This window comes from Rhineura floridana, chromosome 17, assembly GCF_030035675.1.
Source record: "Rhineura floridana isolate rRhiFlo1 chromosome 17, rRhiFlo1.hap2, whole genome shotgun sequence".
Taxonomy (NCBI): domain Eukaryota; kingdom Metazoa; phylum Chordata; class Lepidosauria; order Squamata; family Rhineuridae; genus Rhineura; species Rhineura floridana.
In genome coordinates this window covers 13182628-13195904 of record NC_084496.1, presented here as the reverse complement: position 1 = coordinate 13195904, position 13277 = coordinate 13182628, and the positions used below count along the sequence as shown (strand labels likewise).

The 13277-nt window shown below is 39.1% G+C and overlaps 1 protein-coding gene across 1 annotated transcript in view; it reads left to right on the top strand.

The window, feature by feature from the left end:
- SMG1 (SMG1 nonsense mediated mRNA decay associated PI3K related kinase) overlaps positions 1 to 13277 on the top strand; it is a 90426-nt gene that overhangs the window by 74511 nt on the left and 2638 nt on the right. The window contains exons 47-61 of the mRNA XM_061599121.1: positions 896 to 1175; positions 1450 to 1722; positions 1976 to 2210; positions 2561 to 2784; positions 4193 to 4343; positions 4423 to 4612; positions 5843 to 6312; positions 6638 to 6772; positions 7743 to 7895; positions 8672 to 8851; positions 9896 to 10123; positions 10292 to 10503; positions 10799 to 10905; positions 12303 to 12482; positions 12574 to 12680. Coding sequence (XP_061455105.1) covers positions 896 to 1175; positions 1450 to 1722; positions 1976 to 2210; positions 2561 to 2784; positions 4193 to 4343; positions 4423 to 4612; positions 5843 to 6312; positions 6638 to 6772; positions 7743 to 7895; positions 8672 to 8851; positions 9896 to 10123; positions 10292 to 10503; positions 10799 to 10905; positions 12303 to 12482; positions 12574 to 12680 — 3125 coding nt within the window. The remainder of the gene's footprint in view (positions 1 to 895; positions 1176 to 1449; positions 1723 to 1975; positions 2211 to 2560; positions 2785 to 4192; positions 4344 to 4422; positions 4613 to 5842; positions 6313 to 6637; positions 6773 to 7742; positions 7896 to 8671; positions 8852 to 9895; positions 10124 to 10291; positions 10504 to 10798; positions 10906 to 12302; positions 12483 to 12573; positions 12681 to 13277) is intronic.

Here is a 13277-nt window from a genome sequence, read left to right as displayed (position 1 = left end):
AAAGTGACAACCGCAGGAAAGTGGGGCCCTACTGTATTCCAGCCACCACACTACAGCTGATCGCTGCCGTATTAGCAGAATGCCGAAAAGTGGGGTGCCGAAAATTGGGGCCCTACTGTATTTTACTCAAGCGATGGCTGTGCTGTGTGCAAAGTCCTCTAGCTTCAGCAGAGGTGCCAGCATGGTACACTTGTGATGTTGTAGACTGCCACTCCCATCAACTCTGACCTTTGACAATCCTGCTGGGGGTAATGGAAGTTGTTTGTTTCACTTATGTATTGCTTCCCGTGAGACATTCCGAAGGGATTTGGAAAATAACATATGAAACAGTTACATATATAAGAAATAGTTAACTATTGCATATTTAAAAACAATTTTTTAAAAAATTATAAATAAAAAACCCCTTTAAGATCGATTCAAATTCAAGACAACTACCAACTGGGATAAGGATTTTAGAAAGCTTGTTGAAAGGGGAATGTCTTCAGCAGGAACTGAAAAGTATAGAGAAGGTGCTTGTCTGAGAAGGTGCCTGAATGGGAAGGGAGTTCCAAAAGGCAGGTGCTGCCATAATAAAGGCCTGATTACAACATCATGCAAAATGGGCCTCCTGATAGGATGGTATTTGAGGAATGTCCTCCCCTGCATAATGCGGTGATTGGTTGGGGATGTATGGGATGAGGTGAAGTTTTAGGTATCCTGGTCTCAAGCTGTACAGGGCTTTGTACATCAACACCAGAACATTGAAATAACCCTGTAGCTAATTGGCAACCAGTGCAATTCTTTTAGTTGTTGTCCAAAACATCTGGAGGGCACCATGTTGACTATCCCTGAGGATTTTCCCTCCTGTAATGTATATGAATTTGAACATGCTGTCGTCTTCATGATTTATTTAAAGGTCCTCCAAGTTATGTACCTGCAACTGCCTTCCTTCAGAATGCTGGACAAGCACACCTGATCAGTCAGTGTGAGCAGCTAGAGGGAGAGGTTGGTGCTTTTCTGCAGCAGAGGCGATCTGTTCTGCGTGGATGTCTTGAACAACTACACAACTATGCCACTGTAGCTCTTCAGTATCCCAAAACAGTATTTCAGAAACACCGCATTGAGCAGTGGAAGACCTGGATGGAAGAACTCATTGTTAACATGACAATAGAACGTTGTCAGGATCTTTATCGGAAGTAAGTTGTCGGTTGAACCCCCAGAAGGTGGGAGGATTAAATCGTCTTTTAAGTTTTGGATAGTTCAGTTTCTGGGGGAAAAAATGAACTCTTAAAATGAAATCATACTAAGTTCACTTCTTGTGGATGTGTTGTCATGTAAAATATTTTTTTGTGCCATTTGTACTGTAAGGATAGAGCACAGCTAATTCTAGGCATTTTCCGGGCCTTACATTACAGAACATATAAAAGAATACACACTTAAATTAATGTTTATAATTTTATTATTTCTCAGGTATGAAATTCAGTATGCCCCTCAGCCCCCTCCAGCTACATGCCAGTTCATAACTACTACAGAAATGACTTTGCAGCGATATGCAGCAGATATAAACACCAGGCTTATTCGACAAGTAGAACGTTTGAAGCAAGAAGCAGTCACTGTTCCTGTGTGTGAGGAGCAGTTAAAAGAAATTGAACGTTGCATTAAAGTTTTTCTTCATGAAAATGGGGAAGAGGGTTCATTGAGCTTAGCAAGTGTTATTATCTCAGCTCTGTGCACTCTTACCAGGTGAGATGATTGCAAAACTTGACAAAATATTTTTTAATATTTGTTCCCTCCTTTAAAAATATGTTTTTTCAAACGCTTATTTTTATTTCATTTCTTAGGTATCCATTTTACTTACCATAGTTCATGAAAATGCTGTATCTGGAACTTGAACTTAAAACTAATTTTTTAAAACTAGTTTTAAACGATAAGAGATTTGAGTTGCATAATTGGAGCACACACTTCTATTTATTGACAAACTCACTTCATCTTTTAGACGTAATCTAATGATGGAAGGTGCTGCATCTAGTGCTGGAGAACAACTAGTAGACCTGACTTCAAGAGATGGAGCCTGGTTCTTGGAGGAGCTGTGTAGCATGAGTGGGAACGTTACGTGTCTTGTGCAGTTACTGAAACAGTGTCATCTGGTCCCACAGGATTTAGATATTCCTAATCCAGTTGAAGCATCAGAAGCTATTCACCTAGCTAATGGAGTTTACATCTCACTTCAGGTGAAATATCTACCGTGTTTGTAATAGCTTATATACAAACCCCCTTTGTGGTAAGCTATAACAAAATGACTGAAATAACTAAGAGTTATCTCTATTGTCATAAGGTTCTAGAACTTGGATGGGTGTTATAAAGCTACAGTCCTATGCACATTTACTTGGGAGTTAAGACCAACTATAAATAGGGGAATGACTCCTGAGTACATATGCATTGTTTAAAGTGAGCACACATTCAAAGCAGAGTATTTTTTTTCTCCTTACTAACCAGCACTCTGTTGTTGGATTTTTCAAATGGCAGAACAAAGTAGCTGCTAGCTGTCTTCCTATTTTGATGTGTATTTTTTTCCTTGCAGGAATTGAATTCAAATTTCCGTCAGATCATTTTCCCAGAAGCTCTTAGGTGCTTAATGAAAGGAGAATATACCTTGGAAAGCATGCTTAATGAGCTGGATAACCTCATTGAACAAGTTACTGATGTTCCTTTGCAAACTCTGGTTGAGTCTCTTCAAGCTTACCTAAGAAATGCAGCAATGGGGCTTGAAGAAGAAACACATGCTCACTGTATTGATGTCGCAAGGTATATTTACCTTGGATTCACTGTATCACATAAAGCATTTATACTGTAAGAGTTTGTTTGAAACAAACCATAATCAAGGATCCAAGACAACAAGTCATATGGTAACTTGTTTGTGCCATGTGCGATACCCATGGGAGGAAGCCACATGGGGAGTGGGGGACAGATTCACAATTAAGTCATAGTTTAAAACAAATGGGACATGTGAATCAGCCCTCTAATAGTTAGCTTTAAAATATGGAGTAAAAATATAATATAGAAAAACAAATGAAGTTATATTTGAAGAAAGCAGTTGTAGATTGGATGCTCATTAGAGTGAAATAACTTCTGTTTCATGGGCCTATTCGAACACTGACATGTATAGAGTTTACCCTCCTAGTGCTCAGTCTAGTTAGCCATTCCTTCCCCACAAAAGTTGTTTAATAACTTGGGGTGCCTGATTGTGTGGAAAAAGCTGCTTCTGCATAGGCTTTTTCTTTCCAGGTGATCATGTCTCCACTCTGAAGCACTTGCATGATCCCCTTTACACGAGTAAGGCATGAAGGGGGTTGTTGTTTTATTCATATGCAAATACGTGAAGGATTAGTCAGTTATCTCATACAGTAGGGCCCCACTCATATGGCGGGTTACTTTCCAGACCTCCGCCGAAAAGCGGAACTTTGTCAATAAAATGGCGCAACATTTCTTTGATTTGAGTGATTCTCCTAGAGTAGCATTTGTCCTTATAATTAATTTGACTTTCAACCAAATTCCCCACCCCATTACTCTAGTATTTGAAACGAGTAGCACTACACGTATGTTTAGCATCTTACAGACAGCCTTGACATGTCTCACGTACTATAGGTTCCAGCAGCTATGAAAGGAGGAAAAGCAAATGATGTGTTTTTTAAGTTGTTGTACCACCTTGGGGGATGGGGGAGGGTAGTTGAGGGAAGGCGGTGGTGGTGGCCCCCGAACTATGGAACACCCTTCCTGACGAGGTTCGCCTGGTGCCTACATTACTATCCTTTCGGCGCCAGGTGAAAACCTTCCTCTTTGCCCTGGCATTTTAATATTTTAATATTTTAATATTTAACATGTTCGTATTCTTGTATTTGTATTTTGTATTTAATGTTTTAACAGACAATTTTTGATATATCATTTGTAATTTGATGATTAAGTGGTTTTTATATAATATGTGAAGTGTTTTTATTGATGTACACCGCCCAGAGAGCTTGCTATGGGCGGTATAAAAGTTGAATTAAATAAATAAATAAGGGTGGATGAGAGGGCAGTTATCTATGTGATTTGTAATATCTGCTGATAGTTTCTGAGACAAACATGTATTTTATTTCGAAAACCAGTACGTTTTATTAAAAAAAAATTATTTGGATTTTCAAATCCTAAGTACCCTTTTCGTTTCTTTCTTTAGGATGCTTCATGCCCAGTATGGTGAACTGATTCAACCAAGAAATGGCTCAGTTGATGAAACACCGAAAATGTCAGCAGGCCAGATGCTATTGGTAGCATTTGATGGAATGTTTGCTCAAGTGGAAACGGCATTTGGCTTATTAGTTGAAAAGGTATAGGTTTGCTACTAAAGCTAACTTTAGAAATAAGATATTTTGCAAGTGACTTAACACTTTTCTTATTTTACTTCAGCTAAACAAGATGGAAATACCTGTTGCCTGGCGCAAGATTGACATAATCAGGGAAGCACGCAGCACGCAAACTAACTTTTTTGACGACGATAACAATCGGCAAGTTTTAGAAGAGATTTTCTTTTTAAAACGACTGCAGACCATAAAGGAATTTTTCAGACTGTGTGGCACTTTTTCTAAAACTCTTTCAGGTAAATACATACAATGTCATTTATTTTCCATTATGTAGCTCAAGCGTTGTTACCTGCCTTGAGTCTTTAAGTAAAATTACAAGTAATAGTATGTCTCTGAGTTAATCAAAATAAAATCTTAGGTTCAGCAGATTCTCATCTTATGACCTGTATGCCAGCAAGGTTTAAAACTGTGATGCATTGACTATGGTAGCAGCATTGCAGTCATTTGCCCAAATGAACCACCTTGCAGTACCATATGTATATGTTACGCTGTTGTGAAAAACTGTTGTATGAAAGTGCAGAAGATGACCAACAAATGCAGGAAGTTTATTTCGATGTTTGCACATTCCCATCTTTGTGAAGATCAAACCCAGAATTTTCATATTTGCTCTGTGCTGTTTTCTTACTTGCTCTATTATTAAACAACTGCAAATCATTGAATGTATTGCCTATTGCAAGGGTTCCCAAACTCTGGACTGTGAGCCACCAGTAGTCCGCGAGTTTCATTCAGGGGGTCTGTAGCATGTCTGCATTACATATTTAAATTGATTTAAATTGTATTTTTATTGCTGCTTTTATTTATGTTTTGTTACAATTTGAATTGTATGGAATGCAAATTGTAATGCAATAAAAGAAGCAATAAAATGCAATTTAAAAATCATGTGGCATTTAGTACAATGCATTACAATTGCTACAGGCAGAGAAAGCATGAAGTGGTCTGTCAAGACCATCAGCCTTGTTCAAGTGGTCCATGGGGGGGGGGGAATTTGGGAGCCACTGGTCTATTGAATTACTTTGCCATTATTTAGAAGACAACGAAACAGACTAGATGTTTGCTTCTATGTTTTCTCCCTAAAAAAGAACCTGGAACATTTGAAATACATTGGGAATGATCTTAACAAATGATTTTCTGGGGTCATCTTTTGTACTATCTTGCCGTGTGGCAAAGGAGCTGATTGTAGGAATGCCCTAGTATGTGTGCGTAAGTGACAGTCTGGCCATTTTGTTAGCTAAATCAGTGCATGCACACATGTACCTGATAACTAACCTGTTAAAATGCAGTCTTTATTTATATCGCAGTCAGCATGGACTTGACACATTTGCCTCTAACAGAGTGCCATTCTAATCTTGTTGTTGCTGTTCGTTTATGTTGGCAGTGTCTCTTGAAGAGAGATACAATCAAGACTGCTGATTAATAGGAACATTGTTTTTAGGTATTTGTTTAACATCTATGTCATTTTTTTAAAGGTGTAAGTTCAATTGAAGATCAAAACACCATGAATGGACCTGTGCCAATGGTCAATGTGAAAACCTTGTATCGGAATTCTTGCTTCAGTGAAGATCAAATGGCCAAGCCAATCAAAGCCTTCACAGCTGACTTTGTCCGACAGCTTTTAATTGGCCTTCCCAATCAAGCCTTGGGACTTACACTGTGCAGTTTCATTAGTGCTCTGGGTGTGGATATAATTGCTCAAGTAGAAGCGAAGGATTTTGGGGCTGAAAGCAAAGTCTCAGTGGATGACTTGTGTAAGAAAGCTGTAGAACACAATATCCAAATTGGCAAATATTCACAGCTGGTCATGAACAGAGCAACAGTGTTGGCCAGTTCATATGATACTGCATGGAAGAAGCATGACCTGGTGCGGAGACTTGAGACCAGTATTTCTTCTTGTAAGACGAGCCTTCAGAGAGTGCAGCTACACATTGCTATGTTCCAGGTAAACCTTGAAATCTAGTTCATTTCAAAATATTTCCTGCAGTTGTAGCATAATAAAGTACTAGTCTTTAGCTATGGAGAGAAATGCTAAGTTTTTCACAGATTGAGTTGCCTCTTGAGATTTTAATGCACAGTGCTGTACATTTAGAAGTGATTTCATTTTATGTCCCAGGTTCTTTGTAAATGTTCATGATTATTGATGTATGCAACTGCCTTTTGATTAGGCTTGTATGGTTTTTCTTGGGGCGATATCTCACTGAACCTCTCAATCTTTTCATTTCTGCAGCATTATCATAAATCTTAATGTCTGTTTTCTCTTTCAAAAGTGGCAGCATGAAGATCTCATCAATCGTCCACAAGCCATGACAGTCTCTCCTCCACCTCGGTCTGCAATTTTAGCCAGTATGAAAAAGAAACTGCATACTCTTAGCCAGATTGAAGCTTCAATTGCAGCAGTTCAGGTAAATTTCTTCACTGTTCCATGGGGGACTATTGAGGAAAGATGTGGAAAGAAAAAGCATGTTTAAAACTTCAAGTGTTTGAGTGCCCAGAAACAAAGTAACTGGCCCATCATAATTTGGGGATATTGATCCTCCAGTCTGTTGTTGTGATATATTGAAACTGCAGAGTGGTAAAGGCTTTTTTGAAGTGCCTCGTTTTGCAAGTCATACAACTCTTCCCAGTTTTAACATAGTTTAATCCTACATTATGCGGGGCGTGCTCAGAGTTTCAAATTAATCTTTTACAAGAATGAAGTCTTTAGACTCTCCTCTGAAGTGGAAAATCCATAGTGGTTAGTGATGTGATTTTTTTATAGCCCTCACAGTTGAAGCAATTTGGAAGATTGTCACTTGGCATGCCTGAGAGTCTGAGCCAATACAGTGTACCCTAGATTTGATAGTTGCATCAGTGTGGAGATGTGTGGCAGGGGTGCAGTGCAGAAGTGGCATTCAGCATTTTGGATTGACTGTATCAGACCAGTATCTGAGGTACCAGTTTTGGACAGTGTCTAGAATTTGTATAACTTTGTGGTCCTGGGTTGTAGCCCCATGGATCAGCAAGTGGTGCAGGGTATGCCGCCCTGGGCTCCTACTGGGAGAAAGGGCAGGATATACATTTAATAAATAAATAAAAAATAAATATGCATAGATGTAGAAACCTTTCACCCTTCATACACCACACTGGTACTGCCTATAATCAGAAGGTGCTGTCTGTCACCATTTGAAACTCTCGCTATCTTAGCTGCTTTTAAAAAAAATTAAAATGGGGTGTATACTAGGAGTTTGCTTTGCTGGTTCCCAGAATTAAATGTGTTGGATCCTTTGTCTTTAGTATAATAATAATTAAGAGACCATTTCTCCTCAGGCCCCAGGCATAAGCAAAAAGGGTAAGATTTAATGTGTTTGACTTCCATTCTACCAACCATCTCAGGAAAAGCTGGCAGCACTTGAAGCAAGTATTGAGCAGCGTTTGAAATGGGCAGGAGGAGCTAATCCAGCATTAGCACCAGTTCTTCAAGATTTTGATGCCACAATATCTGAAAGAAGAAATCTTGTCCTCAAGGAAAGTCAGAGAGCCAGCCAGGTATTATGAGTGATGTGATGTGATGAGTGTGGGTTGCTTTTCAGTAACACATTCTGTGTGTAAGAGAGAAATAGGCAAGCCAGTATCAAGCAAAAACTTTTATCAGATGGATCATGCTTAAACAGAAGAGCATTTGACATATATGGGGAGCTATTTTGACCATTTATGTTCTTTTGGGGAGAATACTTAATGAGATCCTAAAATATGTGGAGTGTTTGCTATTTAGGTATTTGGGTGTCATAACTGTCTAGAAGTGCATATTGCCACTAACATAGTAACTTGGTATGAGAATTGTATCTACTTTAGTTTTTGTGATATTTTAAATGGATTTGTATTTTAATCACTTCTGTTTGACATCATTATCTCAGTCATTTGGCTTTGACCTTATTTTGTGGTCTAACTTCAGCTTTTGGATAGTGTAATATATAACATGACTATAGTGATTCTAGATCACGTCAGCTTAGGCTCTGTTTAATTTCAGGCCCACAGTTTCTCAACCCATTGTGATAATCTGAACATTATTCAAGGCAGCTTAAATCCTGAATTTAAATTGCCATGGCAAAGATGGAACCAAGATTCAGACCTCTAAATATTATGTTTGTCATAGTGGGCTAAAGGGATAATGATTAAGCAAAATGTTATGAGTTTTCAGGTACATTTTTAAAAATTGGGCAGTTTTCTCTGTCAGCTTTTCATTTTCCCCAAAAGAAATCTAAATAAAGTTTAAGCTGTGTTTGAGTGTGTGAGCCTTTTGTTTCCTGTGCCTTGCCTTGCAGGTTACTTTCCTCTGTAGCAACATCATTCATTTTGAAAGTTTACGTACCAGAACAGCAGAAGCCTTAAACCTAGATGGTGCCTTGTTTGAACTTGTCAAACGTTGCCAGCAAATGTGTTCATTTGCTTCACAGTTTAACAGCTCGGTTTCTGAATTGGAGCTTCGCTTAATTCACAGAGTGGTAAGTATAAAACACACACACAGAGGGAGAGGGAGGGGGAGAGAGAGAGGGAGAGGGGAGGTGCTGTACAGAAACATTGACTTCTTTTACATATAACAGCCAAATCTAGTTAGACTGTTAGCCTTGGGATCACTCATTCTTCCCCTTCCCCTTGAGTGTTCTGATTTCCCCCTATCATATCCTGGTTTGGGCAAACTATAGTTTATGAAAGCCATAGTTTCCCTACAGATGAGAACTGGGAAATTATGACTTTCACAAACCATAGTTTCACTGATTTGGATGTGTAAAAAAACCCCCTATGGTTTGCCTAATTGAGGAAAATGGGGAGTGAGTGAGTGCATGATTAAAAAACAAACATGGTTGGACTGGTGTGTTAACTGGGTCATTGGCTCAATTCAGACATGCCAAACCGTGTTGTCTAATCATAATGTAGTAGCCAAATCCTGGTTTTGAGCTTGCAGACTATGGTTGTTTACTGCTTGATGGGATTCATTTTCTTTCCCCTCTCCACTCCCATCTCTAGGCATAGTGATCTCTGGGGTGAAACAATAGCTATAACTATTGTTCGTCAATTCAGACATCATGCTAAGTTTTTTGCAAACCATGATTTGCAATTCCACTTTGAACCATAGTTTCTGGTTCTGATTTGCTGGCCAATTGCAAACCATTCAGCCTTCATGCCAAATCATAGCTAAGCTTCTTTTAATCACTATTTGCCTTGATGTCTGACTTGACCCATTGCAAATTATAGTCACAATGCATATTTTAAAATGCTGCACTTGTTTTAGGTTTTAATGGGGGGTTGGGGGTTGGCAGCAAGTGACTTGCAGTTGGGCTTTAAATGTGATTATTGGTTTTATTTGCCACATTATTCCAAGAGGCTCAGGATGCTATACATTGGGCTTTCTCAAGAACCCTGTAGCCTTGTAGGTGGTAATTTGCTCAAAGCCACTGCTCTTCATGGCTGAGAGGGGAAGCGATCTGGCCTCACTTGCAGATGAAGTTAATAGTTTGACTAGTATTTGAAAACTTCCTTTGTTTTAGGGCACCAATCTCGATCATCCCATTGGTAGCTCAGAATGGCTTCTCTTGGCTCATAAGCAACTGACGCAGGACACATCTACCCAGAGGACTGTGCAGATGGAGAGAGAGCAACAAATAGAAAATGTGTGTGAAACCATTCAGAATCTGGTTGATAGTATTAAAACTGTGCTCACTGGACACAACAGGCAACTTGGGGATGTCAAGCACCTGCTGAAAGCCATGGCAAAGGTAATGCCCAGAGTATTCATTAATATGGGAATAGAAGGTGAAACATTTTGATGTTCACTGAACAATTTCTGAAGTTATGAGGAGATGGATATATAACTGAACTAACGTTTGTTTTTCCAAGGTTTGCTTTCTAATAGTGAAGTCATAATAAATGTTACTTTATTACAGGATGAAGAAGCAGCTGTGGCAGATGGAGAAGATGTTCCTTATGAGAATAGTGTTAGACAGTTCTTGGGTGAATATAAATTATGGCAAGACAATATTCAAACAGTTCTGTTTACATTAGTTCAGGCTATGGGTCAGGTCCGCAGTCAGGAACATATTGAAATGCTGCAGGAAATTACTCCCACCCTGAAAGAACTGAGAACCCAGAGTCAAAGGTAAGCAGATGCTGTCTAAATCTTTATTCCCTACAAATGGCTATTTGACTAATGCATATTTGACTAAAATCAAGGCTCAAAAACGACATCTCTAATGGAGATATTTTAGTTATTAGAAGCACAGAAACTGACAGAATCCCCTAATCTTGCAACACATCAGCTATAGAGTCTAATCACCTTCTGGCTTCCTCAAACTGTGCCAAAATATCTTTGAATAATCTAACATTCTTATTCAGGTTTTCCAGATAGGATGTGTGTCTAAATGGATATTTATCAATTTCCTTATTTTTCCTAGTGTCTACAATAATCTAGTGAGTTTTGCGTCTCCCTTAATCACGGATACGCCAAATGAATGCGCAAGTCCAACATCTGCTGCTACATGTCAACCAACATTTGCTGCAGGTAAAATATGGAACACATTGAATCCAGTTTCTCTGCCGCTTGGCTTGAATGTAGATGTAGTCATTGTTCTTGTTCTAGCAGGGCATTCTGCTCACTAGGTTTGTTCCTGCTCCTGCAGAGACACAGCTGTTGGGGAGTTAAACCACCCCTCGTTATACAGGGTTACCAGAGAACCTGATTAAACTCTGTTTACCAAAGAGTGTTGCTTGTTGCCATTAGCACTTTCATCATTCTGAGATAGGGACCTAGAGGCACAGATGGATATGTCTTTCAGTTTCCGTTGCCTATTTAAAACACACTTGTTCATCTCAGGTTATGTTGGACTTGGTTAAGCTTGCTGTGGATCACAGGATTGTTTTGTACTCAGTGTTGTTGTTGTTGAATCTATGATGATTTTAATTGTGTTTTATTCCTTTAAATACTGCGTTGTGCTGGCAACCATTTTGTGACCATACAATGATGAAAAGTGGTTTACAGATTTTGGAAGTGAAAGAAATACACTTCAAACCGTGACTTATTTATTAAAGGCATTTATATACCACTTTTCAGGCAGAACTCATAAAGCAGTTTACATTTATTTACTTATAAAAATATTTATATACCACTATTCATTAAAAGAGAGCCAGTGTGGTGTAGTGGTTAAGGTGTTGGACTATGACCTGTGAGACCAGGGTTTGAATCCCCACAAAGCCATGAAGCTCACTGGGTGACCTTGGGCCAGTCACTGCCTCTCAGCCTCAGAGGAAGGCAATGGTAAAGCTCCTCTGAATATCGCTTACCATGAAAACCCTTTTCGTAGGGTTGCCATAAGTCGGAATCGATTTGAAGGCAGTACAACCAACAACCAATTCATTAAAAACAACAACCCCAAAGCGGTTTACAGCATAAACACAGAATAAAACCATAAAGAAATTTAAAATCAGAAATCCATTAACTAACTATTGTGGAAAGATGTTGTCTCAGTTGCCTGCATAAGCCTGGTGACATAGAGATGTTTTCAGCCGGTGTTTAAAAATCAGAATAGAAGGTGGCTGCTGAATCTCTATTGGCAGAGCATTCCATGGGACTGGGCCGATGACATTAAAGGCTGGAGTTCTTGTTGATGATGATGAGTCTCCCTTTATATCCTGGCTTATTTCGAAGCCATTATCTATAGTTTTCAGTGCTGAACTCTGCCTTGTTCAGCCATTTGTGTGAAGGGAACAGAGTGTCTGTAACATTGTTCCATGAACCTGCAAATCGTATTAAGTCAAGATTTTTAGCTTAGCTTTGCCTGGGAACCCAGTCATTTTGTGGGCAGGAGGCCTGAAATCAGTGTCTTTTCCATTATATGTTTTTGTGTGTGGTTCTGTTCATTTTTATGGCAGTTTCAATATTTTCTTACTATATTTTGATAGCGGTCCGTAGCAATACGGGGCAGAAAACTCAGCCAGAGGTCATGTCGCAGAACACAAGAAAGCTAATCCAGAAAACCCTTGCACCATCAGCAGATACTCCTCCAGGAGCAATTACAGGCGCTGGAAAGAGTGTTGTCTCTAGTCCAAAAAAGGCCATCAGAGACCCTAAAACAGGAAAAGGTAAATAGTAAGATTAAATTTATCTAGAATATTCTGTTTTATAATGAACAATGCATACTAAGATTTGCATGGATTTGTTTTTTTTTTAAAGCTGTGCAAGAGCGGAATTCATATGCAGTAAGTGTGTGGAAACGTGTCAAAGCCAAGTTAGAGGGCCGGGACTTGGATCCCAACAGGAGAATGTCCGTTGCTGAACAGGTAATTCTATGAACAAATGCCATTCTTTTCCCTTCAGATGGTTCTACCATTTTAATTTGGGGTGGTAAATATTTTTTTAAATCTGGGTGCTTAGTGGAAAACATTTATTCTTACAAGCATCTTGTTTCCTTGAAGCTCCTATCTTGCATAACTTAAAGTATTTGGGAAGCTAAGATGGCCCCCCTTGCCTCCTTTTTGCGTGACTCATGCCATTTGAAGATCATCATGCAGGATCAGGCCATATCAGTGTTCTTCATATGGTTGGCTGTACATTAAACACTTAATTGTTGTCTTCTGGCTTGAAATAAGTCATTGACATTTCTTTACCTAGGGAGACTTACTGGCCTGTTTTAGGCATTCAAAAAATGGTGGATTGTTACATGATGTAACTATAGTTCATTGCATCCAAACTAGGCATGCAGTAGTTGGTTCAAACAAGATTAACCGGCCACAATATCAAACCAGAATCCTGGTTGGATATCCTGACTTGTTAACAAACTATGATTTGAACAAACCACCACTTGTGGAGCTCAGGCATAGTAATGACAATCTTAAATTGTCTTTCTTTGCACATGTGGAAGCCTGAAGCTTATGCCA